Source organism: Ailuropoda melanoleuca, chromosome 5 (assembly GCF_002007445.2).
Source record: "Ailuropoda melanoleuca isolate Jingjing chromosome 5, ASM200744v2, whole genome shotgun sequence".
NCBI lineage: Eukaryota > Metazoa > Chordata > Mammalia > Carnivora > Ursidae > Ailuropoda > Ailuropoda melanoleuca.
Window position 1 is genome coordinate 61,928,196 of NC_048222.1, and position 22,412 is coordinate 61,950,607.

Here is a 22,412-nt window from a genome sequence, read left to right on the forward strand (position 1 = left end):
AAATAATCTGATGCTAACTTCTGCATTTTCTCCTCAAAATAAACAAACACCCACTGTTAAAGATTATTTTTAAATAGATAAATGTTTCCTTTAAAGCAAGGAAAGTGAGTTACAACAAACAATATATAGACATACCTTATTTTATTGCACTTCACTTAATTGTGTTTTGCAGATACTGTGCTTTTTACAGTTGAAGGTTTGTGGCAATGCTGTGGCAAGTCTGTTGGTACCATTTTTCCAACAGCATTTGTTCACTCCATGTTTCTGTGTCACATTTTGGTAATTTTCGCAATGTTTTAGACTTTTTCATTATTATTATATTTGTCATGGTGTTCAGTGATCTTTGATATTACTATTGTAATTGTTTTGGGCTGTCACAAACTGCACCCACAGCAAACTTAATTGATAAAGGTTGTGTGTGTTCTGACTGCTCCACTGACTGGCTATTCCCCTGTCTCTCTCACTCTCCTCAGGCCTCCCTATACCCTGAGACTCAAGTGTATTGAAATCATGCCAGTTAATAACCCTGCAATGGCCTCTTAAGTGTTCAAGTGAAAGGAAGAACCACACATCTTTCATTTTAAATCAAAAGCTAGAAATGATTAAGCTTAGCGGGGAAGGCATGGTGAAAGCTGAGTTGGGCTGAAAGCGAGACCTCTTGTGCCAGTTAGCTAAGTTGTAAATGCAAAGGAAAAGTTCTTGAAGGAAATTAAAAGTGCTATTCCAGTGAACAGATGGATGATTAGAAAGCAAAACAGCCTTATTGCTGATCTGGAAAAAGTCTGAGGGGTCTGGATAGAAGGTCATGCCATCCACAACATTCCCTTAAACCAAAGCCTAATCCAGAGCAGGGCTGTAATGCTCTTCAATTCTGTAAAGGCTGAGAGAAGTGAGAAAGCTACTGAAGAAAAGTTGGAAGCTAGCAGAGGTTGGTTCATGAGGTTTAAGGAAAGAAGCCGTCTCTGTAATATAAAGTGTGAGGTGAAGCAGTAAGTGCTGATCTAGAAGCTGCAACAAGTTATCCAGGAGACCTAGCTGAGATCATTAATGAAGGTGGCTGTACTCGACAACAGATCTTCAATGTAGAGAAAACAGTCTTGTATTGGAAGAAGATGCCATCTAGGACTTCAGTAGCCAGAGAAAAGTCATTGCTTGGTTTCAGAGCTTCAAAAGACATGCTGACTTTTTTGTTATGGGCTAATGCAACTGATGTCTTGAAGTTGAAGCCAGTGCTCATTTACATTTCTGAAAATCCTAGGACCTTTAAGAATTACATGAAAACTAGTTTGCCTGTGCTCTATAAATGAAACAACAACACCTGGATGACAGCATTTCCGTTTACAACATGGTTTACTTAATATTTTAAGCTCACTGTTGGGACCTACTGCTCAGATAAAAGATTCCTTTCCAAATATGACTGCCCACTAACAGTTGCATCTGTCACCCAAGAGCTCTGATGGAGATGTACAATAAGATTAATGTTGTTTTGATGCTAACACTGCATCCATTCTGCAGCCTGTGAATCAAGGCGTCATTACAACTTTCAAGTCTCCTTTAAGAAATACATATCATAAAATCATAGCTGCTATATATAGTGATTTCTCTGATGGGTTTGGGCAAAGTAAATTGGAAAATTTATAGAAAGGATTCATCATTTTAGATGCCATTAAAAACATTCGTGATTTGTGCGCAGAAGGAAAAATCACAAACAGGAATTTGGAAGAAATTGATTCTAACCCTCAAGGATGATTTTGAGGGGTTCAGGACTTCATTGGAGGAAAATAACTGCAGATGTATTAGGAATAGCAAGAGAATTAGAATGACAAGTGGAGCCTGAAGACGTGACTGACTTGTTAGATCTCAAAATAAAACTGTAACGGATGAAGAGTTGCTTTTGATGGGTGAGCAGAGAAAGTGGTTTCCTGAGACAGAATCTACTCTGGGTGAAGATTGTTGAAATGACAAGATTTAGAATATTCCATAAACATAGTTGATAAATTAGTGGGCAGGGTTTGAGAGGATTGACTTCGATTTTGAAAGAAGTTCTAGTGTGGATAAAATGCTATCAAATAGCATTGCATAGAACAGAGGAATTGTTCACGAAAGAGTCAGTCAATGTGGTATACTTCATTGTTGTCTTATTTGAAGAAATTTCTACAGCCACCCCTTCTTCAGCAGCCACCATGCTGATCAGTCAGCAGTCATCAACATAAAGGCAATACCCTCCACCAGCAAAAAGATTACCACTTACTGAAGCCTTAGGTGATGGTTAGCATTTTTAACAGTAAAGTATTTTTAAATTAAGGTATACACATCATTTTTTAAAGATAATGACATTTAATAATTTAGATACTTAATAGACTGCAGTATAGTATAAATGTAACTTTTATAAGTACTGGGAAGCCAAAAAAGTCATTTGACTCACTTTATCATGCTATTTGCTGTATTTCAGTGGTCTGAAACTGAACGCGTATGATCTCTGAGGTGTGCCTATATTCATACAATCATCCCCTTTAATCAGAAATAAATGTTTTCAAATGAAGTTTATAAAGTTGTGAAAGAAAAAAAATTCCCATGGTATACTTTTATATGGAAAAAGCAAAATATATAAAATTATACATTAAATTTTTGGTGTTTCCTTTAAAACATATTGTGTATATAATACTTAACCATACTTTATTTTAACTGTTTACCTGTTATTGGGGGGAATGTAATTAGGATTCAGTTGTATTTTTTTATGGTAAGCAGTGTTGCTATAACCCCCCCTTTTTTTTTAAAGATTCATCTATTTTAGAGAGCATGTGTGCGAGTGGGGGGAGGGTGAGAGGGAGATGGGGAGAATCTCAGGCTGACTCCATACTGAGCGTGGAGCCCAACCTGGGGCTCAGACTCACCACCCTGAGATCATGACCCAAGCCGAAATCAAGATTCAGATGGTTAGGGGCGGCTGGGTGGCACAGTCGTTAAGCGTCTGCCTTCGGCTCAGGACGTGATCCCAGCATTCTGAGATCGAGCCCCACATCAGGCTCCTCTGCTAGGAGCCTGCTTCTTCCTCTCCCACTCCCCCTGCTTGTGTTCCCTCTCTCACTGGCTGTCTCTCTCTGTCAAATAAATAAGTAAAATCTTTAAAAAAAAAAAAAAAGATTCAGATGGTTAACCAACAAAACCACCCAGGCACTGTGCTATAAACATCTTTATATGTGAATCATTTTTCTATATGTAGGATTATTTCCTTAGAATAGGTTCTCAGAGGTGGAATTACTGGATTAAAAAATATGGACATTTCAGGAAATAAAAAGATAAGCCACAGATTAGGTGAAAGTCTGCAGTTCATGTATGTGATAAATTACTGGTATCCAAAGCATACAAAGTACTCTTTAAAATTAAACATTAAGAAAATGAACAACCCAGTTAAAAAATGGGCAAAAGACCTGAAACAGACTTCACCAAGAAGTCTGTTTGGCCATATATAAATGGCCAAAGAGTACATGAAAAATGCTTAGCATCATCTGTTATTAAATTAAAACAAGAATGAAGTACAAATCCAAAACAATGACAACACCAAATGCTGATGAGGATAGGAGCAACAGGATCTTTTATTCCTGGGCGAAATGCAAAATGGTAAAGCTACTTGGAAGACATTTTGGCAGTTTCTTGCAGAAGTAAACATACTGTAACCATAATGTCCAGCACTTGTGTTCCTTAATATTTACCCAAGTGAACTGAAAAATCCATGCAAAAAACTGCACAAGAATGTTTATAGCTGCTTTTTTTCGCATTCGCCAAAACTTGGAAGCAACCAAGATGTCCATCAATAGATGAATAGATAAACAAACTTTGGTATACCTATACAATGGAATATTCTTCAGTGATAAAAAGAAATGAACCACTGAAAGAGATGGCAGGACCTTAAATGAGTATTACAAAGTGAAAGAAGCTACTGTGAAAGACTATATACTGTGTGGTTCTAGCTGTATCACCTTCTGGGAAAGGCAACACCGTGGAGACTAAAAAGTTCAGGGCCTGGGGGATGGTGGTGGGAGGGATGGAGGACTGAATAGGTGGAGCACGGGATACTTAGGGTAGTAAAACTATTCTGTATGATACTGTAGTGGTATATACATGTCATTATTAATTTGTTAGAACTAAAAAAGTACAACACAGAAAACCCTAATGTAAATTATGAACTTTAGTTAATAATGTATCAAAAAATAATGTATCAACATTGACTCCTCACTTGCAACAAATGTTATCACTCTAATACATAGGGGAAACTGTCGGGGAAGAAGGGGTATATGAGAACTTGGTATTTTCTGCTTAATTTTTCTTTAAACCTAAAACTGTTCTAAAAAACAAAGTCTGTTAATTTTTAGAAATGAATTTCAAAGGTTCTTAGTACATTTTGCCAGAGTGCTTCAGGAAAGAATTATACCAAATGTACTACAAGTAGTGGTATAGAATCCCACAGAACCTTCAGAAACCTTTAAATAGAAACCCTTTAAACTAAAACCTTTCAAGTTGAACCCATCTTAAAATTTTTTTTTCCCTACTTCATTGAAAAATATTTTCTTGATTGTTCTAATGTTGTTTCTCTTTGCTTATTCTGGAATGATGAATATGAAATACCTTTGCATTGCTACTTTGCCAGCTTCCTGGATAATAGGAACAAGGCTGTTTATTTTGCCATCATCCTTGCTGACAGGGCCAAGGTCATTGATTTGATAAGTAGATTAAGTCCCAGGAAGCCAAGATCACAATAATGTAGCTTTGATCAAACAGAACCAAAATAGTAGCTGAGTTCACCTATCTACGGTTTTCTTGTATCTTGGAAGCTGATACCAAAACCAGGCCAGCTTCTAACATTGGTATCCTTTTATTGAACACATTCCGGAGTCAATTAGAATAAATCTGGAGAAGAAAACAAAGCCCGCTACCAGTCTTCTTTTTCTCTGCCCCTTTCCTCTGTGTGTCTCTTTCTTCATTTACTAAATTACAGTGATATGTTTATGTGTCCTTCATCCCCGTCTGACTGCAAACTCCAGGACAAGGCCCAGGTCTCATGTACTTGACACCTCTTATGTCTTTCATAGTACCTGGGACATAGAGGCTTTCAACAAACATCTCTTGAAATGTTAGGATCAAAAGGACTAAATCATAGGTAGAGCTGACACCTAACATTTAATTATAAAAATAACCATGAGGGTCTATTTTAACATCAGCCTGCTATAATCCTACATGATGAGATTTATATTCTTATTGTCTTTGAAACACAACAGCATTAAAAAATAATTAATTTACCCAGGCAGTACAACAAAACTACCTTTAAATAATTTCAAACAATACAGAAAAATATAAATAAAAATTATAGTTGCCAGTCTGTCCATTGTACTTTCTTTGTTAAATTAAATATAATTTAATGTATGTACATCCTTACAAATCTTTATGTATTTACAAACATGCACACACATTTATATGTTTAGGAGGGGTGTGTATATGTGTGTGTTTATGTAAATGGGATCTTACTGTATATCCTGTCTTGCAATTTGTTTTCAACCTAACAGCATGTCATGGGGATAATTCTATGTTGATACATACAACAACTCTTCTGCCTTATTTAATTGTCACATGTATTCCTTTGTGGGAGTATATCCCCCATCATAAATTTAACCCTCTCTTTTTTTAGACAATTATGTTGTTTCCAGTTTTTCAGTGATCAACAAATAAATTTGAGTGTACACATACACCTTTTTTTTTCATATGAACTAGTGTATATATATTCAAGCATGCCTGAGGCTAGGGGTGCCTGGGTGGCTCAGTCGTTAAGCGTATGCCTTTGGCTCAGGGCATGATCCCAGTGTTATGGGATCGAACGCCGCATCAGGCTCCTTTGCTGGGAGCCTGCTTCTTCCTCTCCCACTCCCCCTGCTTGTGTTCCCTCTCTCGCTGGCTGACTCTCTCTCTGTCAAATAAATAAATAAAATCCTTTAAAAAAAAAAAGAATGCCTGAGGCTAGATATTTAGAGGTAGATTTTCTGGACTGAAGGGTATATGCATTTAAAATTTTGTTAGATTTTTGCCAGATGTTTTCCTTGAATTTCCATGAGCTTACATTCTCAGTAAAAGAATATGAAAATGGGAGCGCCTGGGTGGCTCAGTTGGTTAAGTGTTTGCCTTCAGCTCAGGTCATGATCCTGAGGTCCTGGGATCGAGCCCCATGTTGGGCTCCCTGCTCAACGGGGAGTGTGCTTCTCCCTTTCCCTCTGCCATTTCCCCCCACTTGTGCCCTCTGGCTTTCTCTGCCAAATAAATAAATAAAATCTTAAAAAAAAAAAAGTAAAAGCATACTCTTAGAATAGGGAATGGCATAGAATCAAGGCACAAAATCTGGAAGCCTTAAAAAAATCTGGCAAATTTAACAACATACATATTTAAAATGTCAACACAAATGATAGCATAAATCAAGCTAAAAGGCAGAAAACAGATCTTATAAAATCAAATATACACTTATGATTCAGCAATCCTACTTCTAGGGTTACTCTTACCCAAGAGAAATGCAAACATTTGCCCACACAAATGTTTTATTTAAAACTTTATTTAAAAGCTGGAAACAACTCAAAAGTGCACCATCTGATGAAAAGATAAATTGTAGCAGATCCATACAATGGCATACTACTCAGCAATAAGAAGGAACAAAATGCTGATATATGAGAGGATCTCAGAGGCATTATGCTAAATGAAAAAGCCAGACAGGAAGCACTACACATTATATGATTTCATTTATATGACATTCTGAAAAGGCAAAAATATAGGGACAGAAAACAGTTCAGTGACTGCCAGGAACTAGGGGTATGGAGGCAAGACAACTGAGCGCAAAGGGAATTCAGTGGATGGGCAAACATATCTTGATTGTGGTGGTGGTGGTTACTGAACCGTATAATGTTTGTGAAAACTTCAAACTGTACATCTTAAGTATAGATTTTATTTTATATAAATTATATCAATAAATCTCACTTAAAAACAAAAGTTTTTAAAAGACAAACATAGTAAGAAAATATTTGTAAAATATGTAACACAGCAATAAGTAAAAAGCAATAGAAAAATGAGTAAAGAAACTACACAGGAGAAATTAAACGTACAATTAAAATATGAGAAGATGTTAATACTACAAATAGATATGCAAATTAAAATAATGACATTCTTCAATAATCTGAAATCTATCCAACAGATGACAAAATGTAAAAAAAAAAATAAAGATTGGGGGCAGTTGTGGGGGGAGCGTCAAAGAGAGAGGAAGAGGGACAAGCAGACTCCCCGCTGTGTGGGGAGCCTGATACGGCTCGATCCCAGGACCCTGAGATCACGACCTGAGCCGAAGGCAGACACTTAACTGTTTCTCCCAGGTGCCCCTAGTCTGTCAGTTTTAATGGTATCTTTGATTTCCTCTTACTACCTGTATAATAGTCGATAATCTTAATGTTACTTTTTCTTTCCCTTGTCCCAATTTTTAGTTGTAGCCCTTCTGATTGTTAGATCATATAATGTTTACATTCTTCATCCATGTCCTTACTTTTGATTTATTCTTAACCCTGCAATTAAATTTATAAAATGTTCACCATCTGTCCTTTTTCTGAGGTCTTCCTATCACCTCTTGGTCAGATGAAGCTCATCCTCTAAGGGTTGGTGAACTAGTCTGTGGGTCATCACTGCCTGTTTTTGTATGGCCTGCAAGCTAAGTTTGTTTTTATATAGATGGTTGGGGAAAAGATAAGAAAAGTAATAATTTTTGATACATGAAATTTCTATTTCATGAAAATTATATAAAATTTAAATTCTAGTGACCATAAATAAAGTTTTATTGAAACATAACCATGCTCATTTATTGTCTCTGGCTGTTTCTGCACTACAACAGTAGATTTGAGTAATTCAGCAGAGATTATATGACCTGAAAAGCCTAATATATTTACTATCTGTTCCTTATTTATTTATTTATTTATTTTTTAAGTACGCTCCTCGCTCAGCATGGAGCCCAACACGGGGCTTGAACTCATGACCCTGAGATCAAGACCTGAGCTGACTGAGATCAAGAGTCAGATGCTTAACTGACTGAACCATCCAGGCACCCCACTATCTGTTCCTTTATACATAAAGTTTGCTGATCTCTCTTCAAGTAGATTCCTCAGGAAGGGCTCATATATACAGTATTCCCGATGTTCTGACATGTTCAAAATTGTATTTTTGTAGCTTGGTTGGAGATAACATTCTTGATTTACATTTTCTTTCCTTGAAAACACAGCTCTGCTATTGTCTTGTTTTTACATGTTGTCATTGAGAAGTCTGATACCAGTCTAATTTTCTTGCTATGTTATTTCATCGTTTTGCCAGAAAGCCTCAGGACATTTATCTTTAAAGTCTTAGAATTTTAGTAGGATATACTTCAGAGTTGATCATACCGGGTGAGTTTTAGTTACTATGGGTGCTTTCAGTGTGTTGATTGAAGTCTTTTATTTTAGGAAGTTCCCTTAGACTACAGTTTTGAATATAAGCTCTGTTCCATTGTTTAGATTTTCTTTTTTGGGTGACTCCAATTATCCCTATTTTCTGTTGGAACCGCTTTCTCTCTGGCCCTGTATTTCTTTAATTATTGCATTTTTCATTTCTTGGTTGTTTTTCCTGCTTTGTTTAATGTTACTTGTTAATTTTTCATTTGAATCTATTGGACACCTTGTAATTTAGAATTCATTTCTGGTAGGATTTTCTGGTTCTCTTCTCTTTTTTTCCCCTGAGTTCAGTCAGGTCTCATTTATTCCTTTTTTGTCCACTTCTGTTCTTAGTTTCTTTTTTTTTTTTTTTAAGATTTTATTTATTTAATCGACAGAGATAGAGACAGCCAGCGAGAGAGAGAACACAAGCAGGAGGAGTGGGAGAGGAAGAAGCAGGCTCATAGCGGAGGAGCCCGATGCGGGGCTCGATCCCACAATGCCGGGATCACACCCTGAGCTGAAGGCAGATGCTTAACCGCTGTGCCACCCAGGCGCCCCTGTTCTTAGTTTCTTTATTTCTAATTAAAAGTGCTTTAATCTGATTAAGGGCTTTCATATCCCCCAAATGCTTGTTTGAGGCTATATAATTAAGTTTGAGCATTATATTACAGTTTTCTTCAGCTTTGTGATTGGGTTTTGGCTCTTACTGCATTTTTTTTGCCTTTCTTTTTTTGATAATAGTTTTGTATGAATATGGTCTGCTTCTATTTTTTATTTCACGGACAGTGTCCAGAAATGCTCTCTTCTATCAATTCGGTCCTCTTCCTTGTAATTTATTTGATAGATGATATTGGTGGTAGAGGTGAGGTGAGGAGAGTTTGGCCTGTGTTGTTTCTCTCATTTCTGTAGGATCCTTAATTTTTCCTTTTTATTTCCTTTTTTCATTTACTGCCACACTGTTGAGGGCTTATCACTTTTTTTTTTTTTTAATGTATTTCATTTTCCTCCAAAATCAGTGCTTCTCTCATGTTGCCATTTCTGGTCATGCTCAGTTTAGATCTTTCCCTGGGAACTGCCAAGTCTCAACCTGTGTTCCTCAACATTGGACGTGACTTTGTGTGTGCTTCATCTAAGTCCACCGTACCCCTCTGTTTTCTTTCATGCAGTCTCTTAAGCTCCTCTCTTGTCTGCATTTGTAGGCTTGAAGCAATAGGCAACAGGAACTCTAATTGAACAAGTCATTTGAAGGCCATGGCATTTATTTTTCATCTCTCAGGAATGCTGCAGACATGAATCATATGTGGTTTTATTGCTCTCCTTGTTTATTTTATGTGTTGGAGAGGAAGGTTTTGGGGAAGATTCAAAATCAGGCCATTGTCATCATCCTCTATCTGGATTCATATATGTTGCATCATTTTTTTGTTGTTTGCAGGTACCCTGAAGGGAAAAGTGAATAGTAAATAATAATAATAAAAGTAAATAATTTTAGTTGCAATGGAACATCAAATAGATGTAAACACTGTAAAGTTTCTTAACTATATAAGTATTATTATAATGATTTTTAGAAGTGTGTTTAAGCAGAAAAATGTCATTACTCAAGCATTCTAGGTGTTGCAAAGTGGGTTGATTTTTTTTGCACACTTCACAGTCTGTTCTCCATTAGTACACAATTTTAAAAACTATTATTTAAGAATTAGTTGTTTCGGGGCGCCTGGGTGGCACAGCGGTTAAGCATCTGCCTTCGGCTCAGGGCGTGATCCCGGCGTTGCGGGATCGAGCCCCACATCAGGCTCCTCTGCTATGAGCCTGCTTCTTCCTCTCCCACTCCCCCTGCTTGTGTTCCCTCTCACACTGGCTGTCTCTATCTGTCGAAAAAAAAAAAAAACCCTAAAAAAAAAAAAAAAAAAAAAAGAATTAGTTGTTTCAAAGCATGTTTGTTTCAAAATTTTGTCAATTTTGAAGGCTCATTTTTGTTGTGATTAAATATTCAGATTTTTTTTTTAAAGATTTTTTATTTATTTATTCGACAGAGATAGAGACAGCCAGCGAGAGAGGGAACACAAGCAGGGCGAGTGGGAGAGGAAGAAGCAGGCTCATAGCAGAGGAGCCTGATGTGGGGCTCGATCCTGCAACGCCGGGATCACGCCCTGAGCCGAAGGCAGACGCTTAACCGCTGTGCCACCCAGGCGCCCCTAAATATTCAGATTTTTATTTATTTATTTTGGTTAACTAAAATGGTTTTTGGTTTATTTGGTTTCTATTATATTAATGGCAGTTAAGGTTTAAGTATTGGGGAGCATTTATTATTTGAGTCATCTTTGTCCTTCTTGCTTTGTAATATGTTTTGAAATCAAGACAAACTCATTTTTCATTTTCATCAGATGCATACTTCTACTGGAGGGGGATTTTGTGACTGTGGAGACACAGAGGCATGGAAAACTGGCCCTTTTTGTGTAAGTCATGAACCTGGAAGAGCAGGTACTACAAAAGAGGTAAGAATACTATTTTTAAAGATTGCTGATTATTTTAAGCTTGATACAATGATATAGAAAGAAATGTTATGTGTATGGGTTAAACTCAGTTCCATTAAGAATACTGGTTTTTATGTTCTAGTATTAAGTGGAAGTTTTATCCCACTCTATTCATTTGTCTAAAGGGTGAATTTTTTTGTTCTATTTGTTAAGCAGTCAATTTGATAAGTAAGAGTAAACTACATATAAGGCTAAAAGAGCAAATGGAATAGTAGAATTGACATGTAACTTCAATAATTGCTTTTCTTAAAGAAAAAATAGTCAATAAATTGATAATCTGCTGTACATCCTAATCAAGAAAAGCGAGTAAGCTCACTTACTCACTTACCTTTATCAATAGATAAAGGCTATTAGGAAGGAAAATAAAGAAATAACTATAGACCTACAGATACAGAAGAAATTAAAGGGGTTATAAAAGACTCTTTATGAGACTCTGTGCAAATACATTTGAAAAATGGATTATTTTATTAAGCTGTATAAAATTTCATGATTTACTCAGACATGCAGAAAACTTGAACAGTTAATAACCAATGAAGAAATTCAGAATGTTATCACAAGAACGTACTTCCTAAAAAGTACTTCCTATGTTCAAATGGTTTCACAGAGTAACCCTTTTCAAAACTTAGATATTTTGTATGCTCTTTAAACTGTTCCAGATAATCCTCTAGCATTGAATACCCCTAGGTCCCAGATTTTGATCTCTTTAAGTACCATTACCCACTAAAAGAACTCAGGGCCTGTAAAAATACCTGACCAGGTCTGAGTCAAGGAATAGGTAAACTTATGAGGATGGGTATGTGTCTAAACAATCTAGGACCCAGCTTGAAAGGGCTGTCATTGATAGGAGTTGGACAATTGGAGCATCAAAATAATACTAATAAAGTAACTACTATAACTGATTGAATCGTAATATATGAAAATTCATGAGTTTCTAATAAAACTAAAAAGAACTTAAATAATTTTGCCATGGCAGTGGTTCATTGCCATGGCAATGGTTATTATATCAATTTCTCACTCTAAAAACTAGTAATTAAAAGAATGAACTAAGCATTTATTCTACCTTTTCTTTTTAAGATTTTATATATTTATTTATTTTAGAGAGGGAGAGAGCGTGTGTGAGCAGGAGTGGGGGAAGGGGCAGAGGGAGAGAGAGAATCTGAAGCAGACCACCCCCTGAACTTGCTCTGAACTACGGAGCCCTACACGGGGCTCTGTCCCAGGACCCTGAGGTCATGACCTGAGCTGAAATTGAGAGTTGGACACTTAACCAACTGAGCTTCTCCGGTGTGTGCCCCATTCTGCCTTATCAATAAGAATTGTATTTCATGGTAAACAAGTATTTCCAGTTTATGAGGTAAAGCTCTTCTTTCTAGGTGAATGCTAGCTAGCTAATAGAGAAGGGATAATAGGATTAGAATAATTAACATTTTGCAAATCCGAAGGAAATATTTGATTCAGGCAAGATTCATTAATGGATACTAAACCCATTAAGACATGAGTTGATAAAGAACAATGTTCACATAGTTCTAAATTGTCGTCTCCTAGATTACTTGCTAGGCATAGAGGAAAAAAGTGAAACTTTAAATGGAGGTATCATTACTGTCATCTCCTGAAACTGGTCATCAATATTAGCATCATTACTAATAGTAGGGTGATAAGGCATAATGAGCCTCTTCACAGGATGTAAGATAAAGTACGTCGTTAACATCTAAAAATCAGTTAGCTTGCTTCGCAGCACATATGCTAAAATTGGGATGATAAAGAGAGGATTAGCATGGTCCCTGTGCAAAGATGACACACAAATTCGTGAAATGTTCCATATTTTTATGATTTCACTCATATGTGGAATTTAAGAAATGAAACATGATCATAAGGGAAAGGGAAAAAAAAGAGAGGGAGACAAACCATAAGAGACTCTTAACTATAGAGAATAAACTTAGGGTTGCTGGGGGCAGGGGGATGGGCTAAATGGGTGATGGGTATAACGGAAGGCACTGTGATAAGCACTGGGTGTTATATGTAAGTGATGAATCACTAAATTCTACTGCTGAAACTAGTATTACACTATATGTTAACTAAAATTTAAATAAATTTGAAATATTGGGGAAAAAATAAATACAAGTTTGTGAAAAATGAAAAAAATCAGTTAATGGAAAATACCATATAAACAGAATAAGAAACAAAACCACATGATCACCTAAATAGATGTAGTAAAAGCATTTGACAAAATCCAACACACTTTCATCATAAAAGGACTTAATAAACTTGTAATAGAAGGGAGCTTCCTCAACCCTGATAGAGGGTATCTGTGAAAAACTCGTAGCTGTAAATATATTAGATCCTTTCCCCCTGAGATCAGGAACAAGACAAAGATTCTGCTCTTGTCACATCTGTTCAATTCTGTATTAGAAGTTCTGGCTAGGGCAATTAATAATACAAGAAAAATAAATAAAATTAGGCATCCAGATTGGAAAGGAAAAAATAAAAGTAGCTCTATTTGCAGATGACATGATTTTGTATATGGAAAATCTTAAGAAATCCACAAAAAATATTGTTAGAACTAATAAGTTCAGCAAGAATGTAGGATACAAGATAATTATACAGAAATCACTTGTGCTGAGGGCCTCAGAGGGGCGGGGGCTGGGGGAATGGGATAGACCGGTGATGGGTAGTAAGGAGGGCACGTATTGCATGGTGCACTGGGTGTTATACGCAACTAATGAATCATCGTAATTTACATCGGAAACCGGGGATGTACTGTATGGTGACTAACATAATAAAAAATCATTAAAAAAAATAAATAAATGAATGTCACCAGATCTTCAAAAAGAAATCACTTGTGGTTTTATACGTCAGTAATGAAAAATCTGAAGAAGAAATTGAGAAAAAAATTCCACGTTTACTATAGTATCAAAGAGAATAAAATATTTAGAAATAAATTAACAAAAACAGTATAAAATTTATGCTTTGAAAACTATTGAAAACTGTTGAAAGAAATTAAAGATCTCAATAAATGGAAAAAGTCCCACTTTTTAAAAAGTTTTTATTTTAATTCCCATTAGTTAACATACAGTGTAATATTAGTTTCAGGTGTACAATATAGTGATTCAACAATTCCATACATCACCCAGTGCTCATCACGACAAGTGCACTCCTTAATCCCCATCACCTATTTCATCCATCCCTCTACTCACCTCCCCTCTGGTAACCATCAGTTTGTTTTCTGTAGTTAAGAATCTGTTTCTTGCTTTGCTTCTTTCTCTCTTTCTTTTTTCCCCTTTACTCATTTGTTTCTTAAATTCCATACATGAGTGAAATCATATGGTATTTAGAAGACTTAAAATTGTTAATGTGGCAGTCCATTGGGTGTTTTTTCCCAACACCACCAAGCGATTAAACTCAGTTCTCCATTGACACTGACCAGGTATCCCACAAATTTAACTCAAGTCTGATACTCTCTGCGTGGTGATAGCATCAGATCCCACAGGTTAAGGGCACAGTCTCACAAGACTGCCCCCACTTCAGATGCCAGTTGGAAGTCTAGGTTGTTCTCTTTGCTTCTGCTTCTGACCAACTGGCTGTAAATCAGAGATTCTCATAACCCTCTCTTAGGATTCCATTAATTTGCTAGAGCAGTTCATAGAACTAAGGAAATTGGATTTCCTAGACTTATTAGATTACCTATGTATTATAAAAGGCTGTACTTTAGAAAAAGCCAGCTGGAAGAGATGCATAGGGCAAAATATTTGGGGATGAGTTGGGGATCTTGCATGCTCTCCGAGTACACCACTCTCCCCAGATATCTGTGTATTCACCAACCCAGTTTTCCATATCCCGTCCTTTTGGGTTTTTATGGATGTTTCACTATATAGGCACGTGATTGATTAAATCATTGGTCATTGGTGATTGATTCAACCTTTAGCCCCTCTTCCCTCTCCAGCGGTCAGAGGTCAGAGGGTAGGACTTGAAGCTCCAGCCTTTGGATCATGGTTGGTCCTCCTGGCAACCAGCCCCCATCCTTTGTTACTTTCTAAAAGTCACTTCATTAGCATAACGAAAGACTTTAAAAATTCCTCTCATCACTTTGGAAATTCCAAGGGTTTTAGGAGCTCTATACCAGAAACAAAGACCCAATATATTTCTTCCTGTAATTCTTCCTTCACAATATCACAGGCCATACTCCCCGGTTGGCCTACAGATTCAACACAATTCCTATCAGAATTCCAACTGAGAAATATTTTTTCTCTATTTTAGTAACTGACAAGCTTACTTTAAAATTTACATGGAATTATAAGGGACCCAGAAATAGCCAAAACAACCTTGAAAAAGAACAAATTTGGAGAACTCACACTTCCCTATTTCAAAACCTATTACAAAGCAACAGTAATCAAGACAGCGTGGTATGACATAATGATAAACATAGAGATTATGAGAATAGGTTTGAGAGTCCAGAAATAAACCCACATGTCTGTGGTCAACTGTTTTTCAAAACCAGAATACAAAGGGCCTTCACTAGGAAAAGAATAGTCTTTTTATCAAATGGTACCAGAACAACTAGATAACCACATGCAAAAGAATGAGTCTGGATCCCTAGCTCACACCATACACGAAAATTAACTCAAAATGGATCAAAGACCTACATGTGAGAGCTAAAACTATAAAACTTTTAGAAGAAAACATAGAGGTAAATCTTCATTACCTCATATTTGGCAGTGGATTGATAGATACGACAGCAAAAGCCTGAGAAATAAAAGAAAAAATACGTAATTGGACTTCATCAAAGGACACTGTCAAGAAAATGAAAAGCCTACAGAATGGGAGAAATATGTTTGCAAATCATATTATCTGATAAGGGACTTGTATCTAGAACTTACAAAGAGCTCTTAAAACTCCACAATAAAAAGACAACCCAGTTTTTAAAACTGGCAAAGTCATTTCTTCATGAATACTCACTTCTTCAAAGAGTATATATACATATATATACACACATACACATAGCCAATAAGCACATGAAAAGATGCTTAGCATCATTATCCATTAGGGAAATGCAAACCAAAATCATGACACTCTTTTTCATACCCACTAATGGCTATAATCAAAAAGGCAAATAATAACAAGTGTTAGTGAGAATGTGACAAAGCTGGAGCCCTCATATGCTGTTGGTAGAAATGTAGAATAGTGCAGCCACTTTGGAAAATAGTCTAGCATTTCTTCAAATGATTAAATGTAGAGTCAACATACACTCCAGTAACTCCACTTCTAGGTATATACTCAAAATAATTGAGAACAGTTGTTCAAGCAAATATTTAGACATGAATGTTCATGGTAGCATTATCATAATAGTATCATTACAGAATAATATATTACTCATAATAAAAAGTAGAAACAACTCAGTGTCCATCAACTGATAAATGGATAAACAAATGTGGGTAAATCGAAACAAGGCATTATTTGGCTATAAAAGGAAAGTAATGAAACATGCTTCAATTTGGAGGAATCCTGAAAACATTACTCTAAGTGAAAAAGCCAAATACAAAAGATCACATTATATGATTACATTTAAGTGAAATGTCTGGAATAGGCATGTTTAAACAGACAGAAAAATAGGTTAGTCATTTGTTAGGTCTAGGGAGTTGGAGGCATTGGGTGGGGGAGGAAGAAATCAATAAGGAGGGGCGCCTGGGTGGCATGGCGGTTAAGCATCTGCCTTCGGCTCAGGGCGTGATCCCAGCGTTATGGGATCGAGCCCCACATCAGGCTCCTCCGCTATGAGCCTGCTTCTTCCTCTCCCACTTGCCCTGCTTGTGTTCCCTCTCTCGCTGGCTGTCTCTATCTGTGTCGAATAAATAAATAAAAAAAAAATCTTTAAAAAAAAAAAAGAAATCAATAAGGAGTTTTTTTTGTTTTTGTTTTTTTGAGGTGATGAAACTGGTCTAAAACTGATGTGATAGTTACAAATATCTAATATACTAAAAACCATTAAGTAGTATATTTTGAGTGAATTGTATAGTATGTGAATTATATCTCAAGCTATTAAAAAAATTGAAGTACCTAGAGCCTCACTTATGAAATAATATTCTTTTTTTTTTTTTTAAAGATTGATTTGAGAGAGAGATCGCATGGGCAGACGTTGAGTAAGGGGCAGAGGGAGAGAGAGAGAGTCTCAAGCAGACTCCCCATGGAGCATGGAGCCTTTCACAGGGCTCCATCTCACGACCCAAGAAACTATGATCTGAGCCGAAATCACGAGTTGGACGCTTAACTGACTGAGCCACCACTTATTAAATATTCTTGATAAAAATGTTTAGCCCGAACTTAATAAAACCTTGGGGTTTAACTTTTAGGAAATACAGGGGCGACATGAACACGGTAAAGAAGACCACAAGAAAGGTTAATATAAAATGTAGGACATTTCAAGGTAAATCTAGAATGTAGGAGTTTTTATAGGAAATATGGCCTGGTTTCTGGCATGAAGAACAAAAGCCTGGAAGTGGGGATGGGAGATTCATTTAGATGTAAATGACCTAGACATAAAACCAAGTGCAATAGATATTTTGGGAAGAATTAGGAAAACTGAATATGTTCAAGACATTAGATGATATTTAAAAATTATCAATGTTACTAGATATAATAATGGTATCATAAGTATGTAAGAAAATTTTTTTTTTTAGGGTGCCTGGGTGGCTCAGTTGGTTAAGCAACTGCCTTCGGCTCAGGTCATGATCCTGGAGTCCCGGGATCGAGTCCCGCATTGGGCTCCCTGCTCAGCGGGGAGTCTGTTTCTCCCTCTGACCCTCCCCCAGCTCATGCTCTCTCTCTCTGTGACTCATTCTCTCTCTCTCAAATAAATAAATCTTTAAAAAAAAAAAAGAAAATTCTTTTTTTTAGAGATGCATGTTAAGTATTTAAGGGTAAAATATGACTAATCTTTACCTTAAAATACTTGAACAAAAAAATACTTATATGGAAAAATAACAGTTACTGAATTTAGGTAAAAGTGTGCTTGTTATACTGATCTTTCTGTTTTTCTATATTTAAAAAATTTTACTGATTAAACATAAAAATCACTCAATTAAACACCAAATAAATAACAAAAACATAGAAACTGTCCTTAAGCATAAAAGGGGGAAAAGAGAAGGTTTCCAAATTTGTTATGTAAAGCCAACATTATATTGACCACATATTTGACAAAATAGAGAATTTACAGATCAGTTTTATTAATAATTGTTATGTTGAAATACTAAATAAAACATTAGTGGGTGAAATCAAGTTTAAAACACTCATGACACTATCATGCTTACGTTCCTGGAATGAACTCCTCTTGGAATCCACTTGTGAAATCTTGGCACTTTCTGGGAAAGTAGCTCTTTTTTAAAATTTTTTATTTAAATCCAGTTTAGTTAACATTATATATTATTAGTTTCAGAGGCAGAATTTAGTGATTCATCAGTTGCATACAACAACATCCAGTGCTCATTACTTCAGGTGCCCTCCTTAATGCCCATCACCCAGCTACCCCATCCAGCAACCCTCAGTTTGTTTCCCAGAGTTAAGAGTCTCTTAATGGTTTGTCTCCCTCTCTGTTTTTGTCTCATTTTATTTTCCCTTCCCCTGTCTTCTGTTATGTTTCTTAAATTCTACATATGAATGAAATCACATGGTAGTTGTCTTTCTCTGACTGACTTATTTTACTTAGCATAATGCCTTCTAGTTCCATCCACATCATTGCAAATGGCAAGATTTCATTCTTTTCGATGGCTGAGTAATATTCGTGTGTGTGTGTGTGTGTGTGTATACCACATCTTAATCCATTCATCTATCGATGAACATCTGGGCTCTTTCCATGTTTTGGCTATTGTCGATATTGCTGCTATAAACATTGGGGTGCATGTGCCCTTTCAAATCAGTATTTTCGTATCCTTTGGATAAATACTCGGTAGTGCAATTGCTGAGTTGTAGGGTAGTTCTATTTTTAACTTTTTGAGGAACCTCCATACTGTTTTCCAGAGTGGCTGCACCAGTTTGCATTCCCACTAACAGTTTAAGAGGGTTCCCCTTTCTCTGCATCCTTGCCAACATCTGTTGTTTCCTGAGTTATTAATTTTAGTTGGGAAAGTAGCTTCTTTGGTAACATTCTTAATTTCTTCCAGGATTATAGACCTGAAATCAAAAGTCATTAATCATGTTCGTTGATGAAACAGGGTATTCCCATTATAGAGAGAAGAAAAGGAAATCTATTGCTGTTATTTAACACTGTTCTGGAAGTCAGTCAAATAGGCTCACAGAATAAACTAACATACATCAGTATTGGAGAGCAGGCAGAATTGTCATGATACCTGGAAAACCCAAGAATGTTAACTGAAAAATGGAAACTAGAGTAGAGTTTAGTCAAGTTATTGGTTACAGAACTCGTATTAAAAACCATTAGTCTTTCTGTTTAATGTATTCGAATATTACTTGAATGCCCTTACAAGCAATAATATCTTTTAGAAAATGTAGTGGAAGGAGTGCCCGGATGGTGCAGTTGGTTAAGCGTCCAAGTCTTCGTTTTGGCTCAGGTCGTGATCTCAGGGTCTTGAGATCGAGCCCCATGTTGGGCTCTGCACTCAGCATGAAATCTGCTTCAGACTGTCTCACCCTCTCTCTCTGCCACTTCTGCTTGTGCATGTATGCTCTCTTTCTCTAAAATAAATCTTGGGCGGGAAAAAGAAAATGTAATGGAAGAGGGGTGCTCGGCTGGCTCAGTCAGTGGCGCATATGACTCTTGATCTTGGGGTCGTGAGTTCAAGCCCCGTGTTGGGTATAGAGATTTTTTTTTTTTAATGTAATGAAAGAGAAGATCTCCTTCACTATAACATGAGAAAAAATATAATAACTTGGAAAAAAATGAATCTGCCATCTCTATTTTAAGAAACTTGAAAAGTATACTCTGGTAGGCATGAAAGAAGAAAAATATCAGGAGATATACTTCATTCTTGGATTGGATGATTCAATATTACAAAAAATATACAATATTAATATACAAAATTAAAAATTTTTTCTAGAGTTAATCCACAAAATCAGTATATCCTCAACCAGAATAACAACCAAATATTCTTTTGGAACTTGACAAAGTAATCAAAAGTTCTTCTGGAAAAATAATCTTTGAGAATTGTCAGGAAAAGCTGAAAAATAAAGAGTTAGGAGTGTAGGTAGGTCTAATCGTAGTAATCCAAATAATGTGACTCTTGCTACAGGAATAGACAGCAAAGAATGGAATAGAAAAGAGAATCTAAATCCAGATTGGTAGTAAAGATAGCATTTCAGATTGGCGGCGGTTTGTAACTGGCTACCCATTTGAGGGGGAAAAAAGTACAAAGCTTGATCAGATAGATTCCAGAAATATCAAGGATTTTTAAAAGTGCTTTTTTTTTTTAAAGAAAATTATAAACTTGTTAAAGAAGGAAATATGGGTGAATTTTTAAAAATAATCTTGAAGTAGATTGGGCCTTTCAAAGTTTTTTTTTTTAATTCAGAAGCCATAAAAAGGAAAAGATTGATAAATTTGATTCCGCAAAAATTAATGACTTCTTTATAGCAAAAGCTTTGTCATGAGATTAAATGACAGACTGGAAAAAACATTGCAATATGTCATAAAGGATATGATCTATCATTAAGAAACCCCTGGTAGTCTGTATATTTGTGCCATGTGACCGTTCGTGTGTAGTGTACTCTATTTTACAAAACTCAGAATGGAAAGAAATGGAATTATATTTGGAGAGGTAAAATGTGTTGTCTTCTCTTGAGTAGAAGTATTAGAGCACAACAGTATGGGCTCTAGAACAGGTGTCCTCAGTTTGCTTTATAACCCCAGTGATAGCTCTGTGACCTTGGCAGAGTTAATCAACCTTTCTACCTTTCATTTTATCTCTAAACTGGAGACAATACCATCTGCCTCATAGGGTTGTGAGGATCAGATGAGATAATACATGCAAAGTGCTTAGCCCTAGAATATGTCTGGCATATTCTAAAGGCTAAGTGAATGTTATCTGTTATTATTAGTATTACAGCTCCTACTGCTTTTCCCATTAACTTTCTTACTTGTGATACTAATAATACTCACATTCATATGTTTTAGAATTAACAGAGATCGTTCACATGAATAGTATCATTTTATCCTCATTACTACTTTGTGAGGTAGATACAGTAGCTCCATTTTATAGAAGTAGGAACAGAGACTCAGTAAGTGACTTGCTCAGGTTTGCATTATCTAGTCAGTGGCAAAGTTGTACATAAAATTCAGATCTTGAGATTCTGGGTTCCAGCATGTTTTTTAAAATCTTGAATTTAAAAGTAATTTTAAATTTATGAAAAGAGGCAACAATAAAAATAGTACCAAAAATATTCATATACTTTTTACCCATTCACCAGTTGTTAGCCTTTTCCCCCATTTACTTTATTATTCAGCATTCATTTTTTAGATTGCCTCATTTACTTGTCCTAATCTCAGATGGCCAGTCCTTCATTTGACAAATATTTATCAAGTGCCTGTTACTTGATTAAATATTACCAAATGTCCATTCCCTGGAATGCCAGGTTAAACCTTTCAAATTTATTCTCATTTTTATTTTGTTTAATGAACGCTTTTAATTCTGATTATTTCACTTTCCTCTAGTATTTTTGAAACGGTACTGAAATATTTTGGTACATCAGAGAGTAATTTGTGGCTTGATTTTTATAACCTCTTCATTCCATAACTAGTCATTCTGCAAAAACTGTCATTGTGTTTTAAATACCTGAAGAATCCTTGGGAGTTAAGTTGACTCATTGAGTCTACAAACTAGCTTCCCTCCCTCCGCCTCATGGATTTCCAGTCCATTTGGGGTTTTCCTGAATCATAATGGCCTCAGAATAGTGAATTTAGTCCTAACTGAACTAAGCTGATCTTGGATTTAGAATTAGATTCAAAAGGTGATTGGTCGTTCAGGCTTATCCTAAAAGTAAGTCTGGATATTCTTGAACTGACTGACTATCTGGAGGTGAGGGAGGGGTACCTGTGGTTAGCATATAACTAATCAGTTCACGCAACACAGACAGTCCTGTGTACATGGCATTTTGTTTCATCTTTGCTTTGATGAATGTGAAAGCCATACTCTACCAGGTGCATAGCATTGTGCCAGTCATAGTGGGGATTTTTACCAAGTGTAATCCAATCTGGCTGGTACTAATCAGCCAATCATCCAGCTTTTGGCAATGTCTTTCGAAGAGAGGCCTCTTTCCAGTATATGTAAAAGCAGTTTCTCTCTAGTCCTGCAGTACATTTCTGGGTTAATTATTAAATTTTTTTATCCTATTTAGATTATAGCTCTTTTGTTTCCTCTCATTGATCTTCTTATTTTCTAAGCTGTAGATGCCTTGCTTG

General features: G+C 36.1%; 1 protein-coding gene and 1 non-coding gene across 3 annotated transcripts in view; both read left to right on the forward strand.

The window, feature by feature from the left end:
- Positions 1–22,412, forward strand: part of UBR1 (ubiquitin protein ligase E3 component n-recognin 1) — a 133,940-nt gene that overhangs the window by 18,651 nt on the left and 92,877 nt on the right. For both annotated transcript variants that reach the window (XM_002913189.4, XM_034661057.1), the window contains exon 4: positions 10,862–10,972. In XM_002913189.4, the coding sequence (XP_002913235.1) occupies positions 10,862–10,972 (111 nt within the window). The remainder of the gene's footprint in view (positions 1–10,861; positions 10,973–22,412) is intronic.
- LOC117802544 lies at positions 12,736–12,837 on the forward strand. Its single transcript, XR_004625913.1, has one exon. It is a non-coding gene; the product is annotated as a U6 spliceosomal RNA (small nuclear RNA).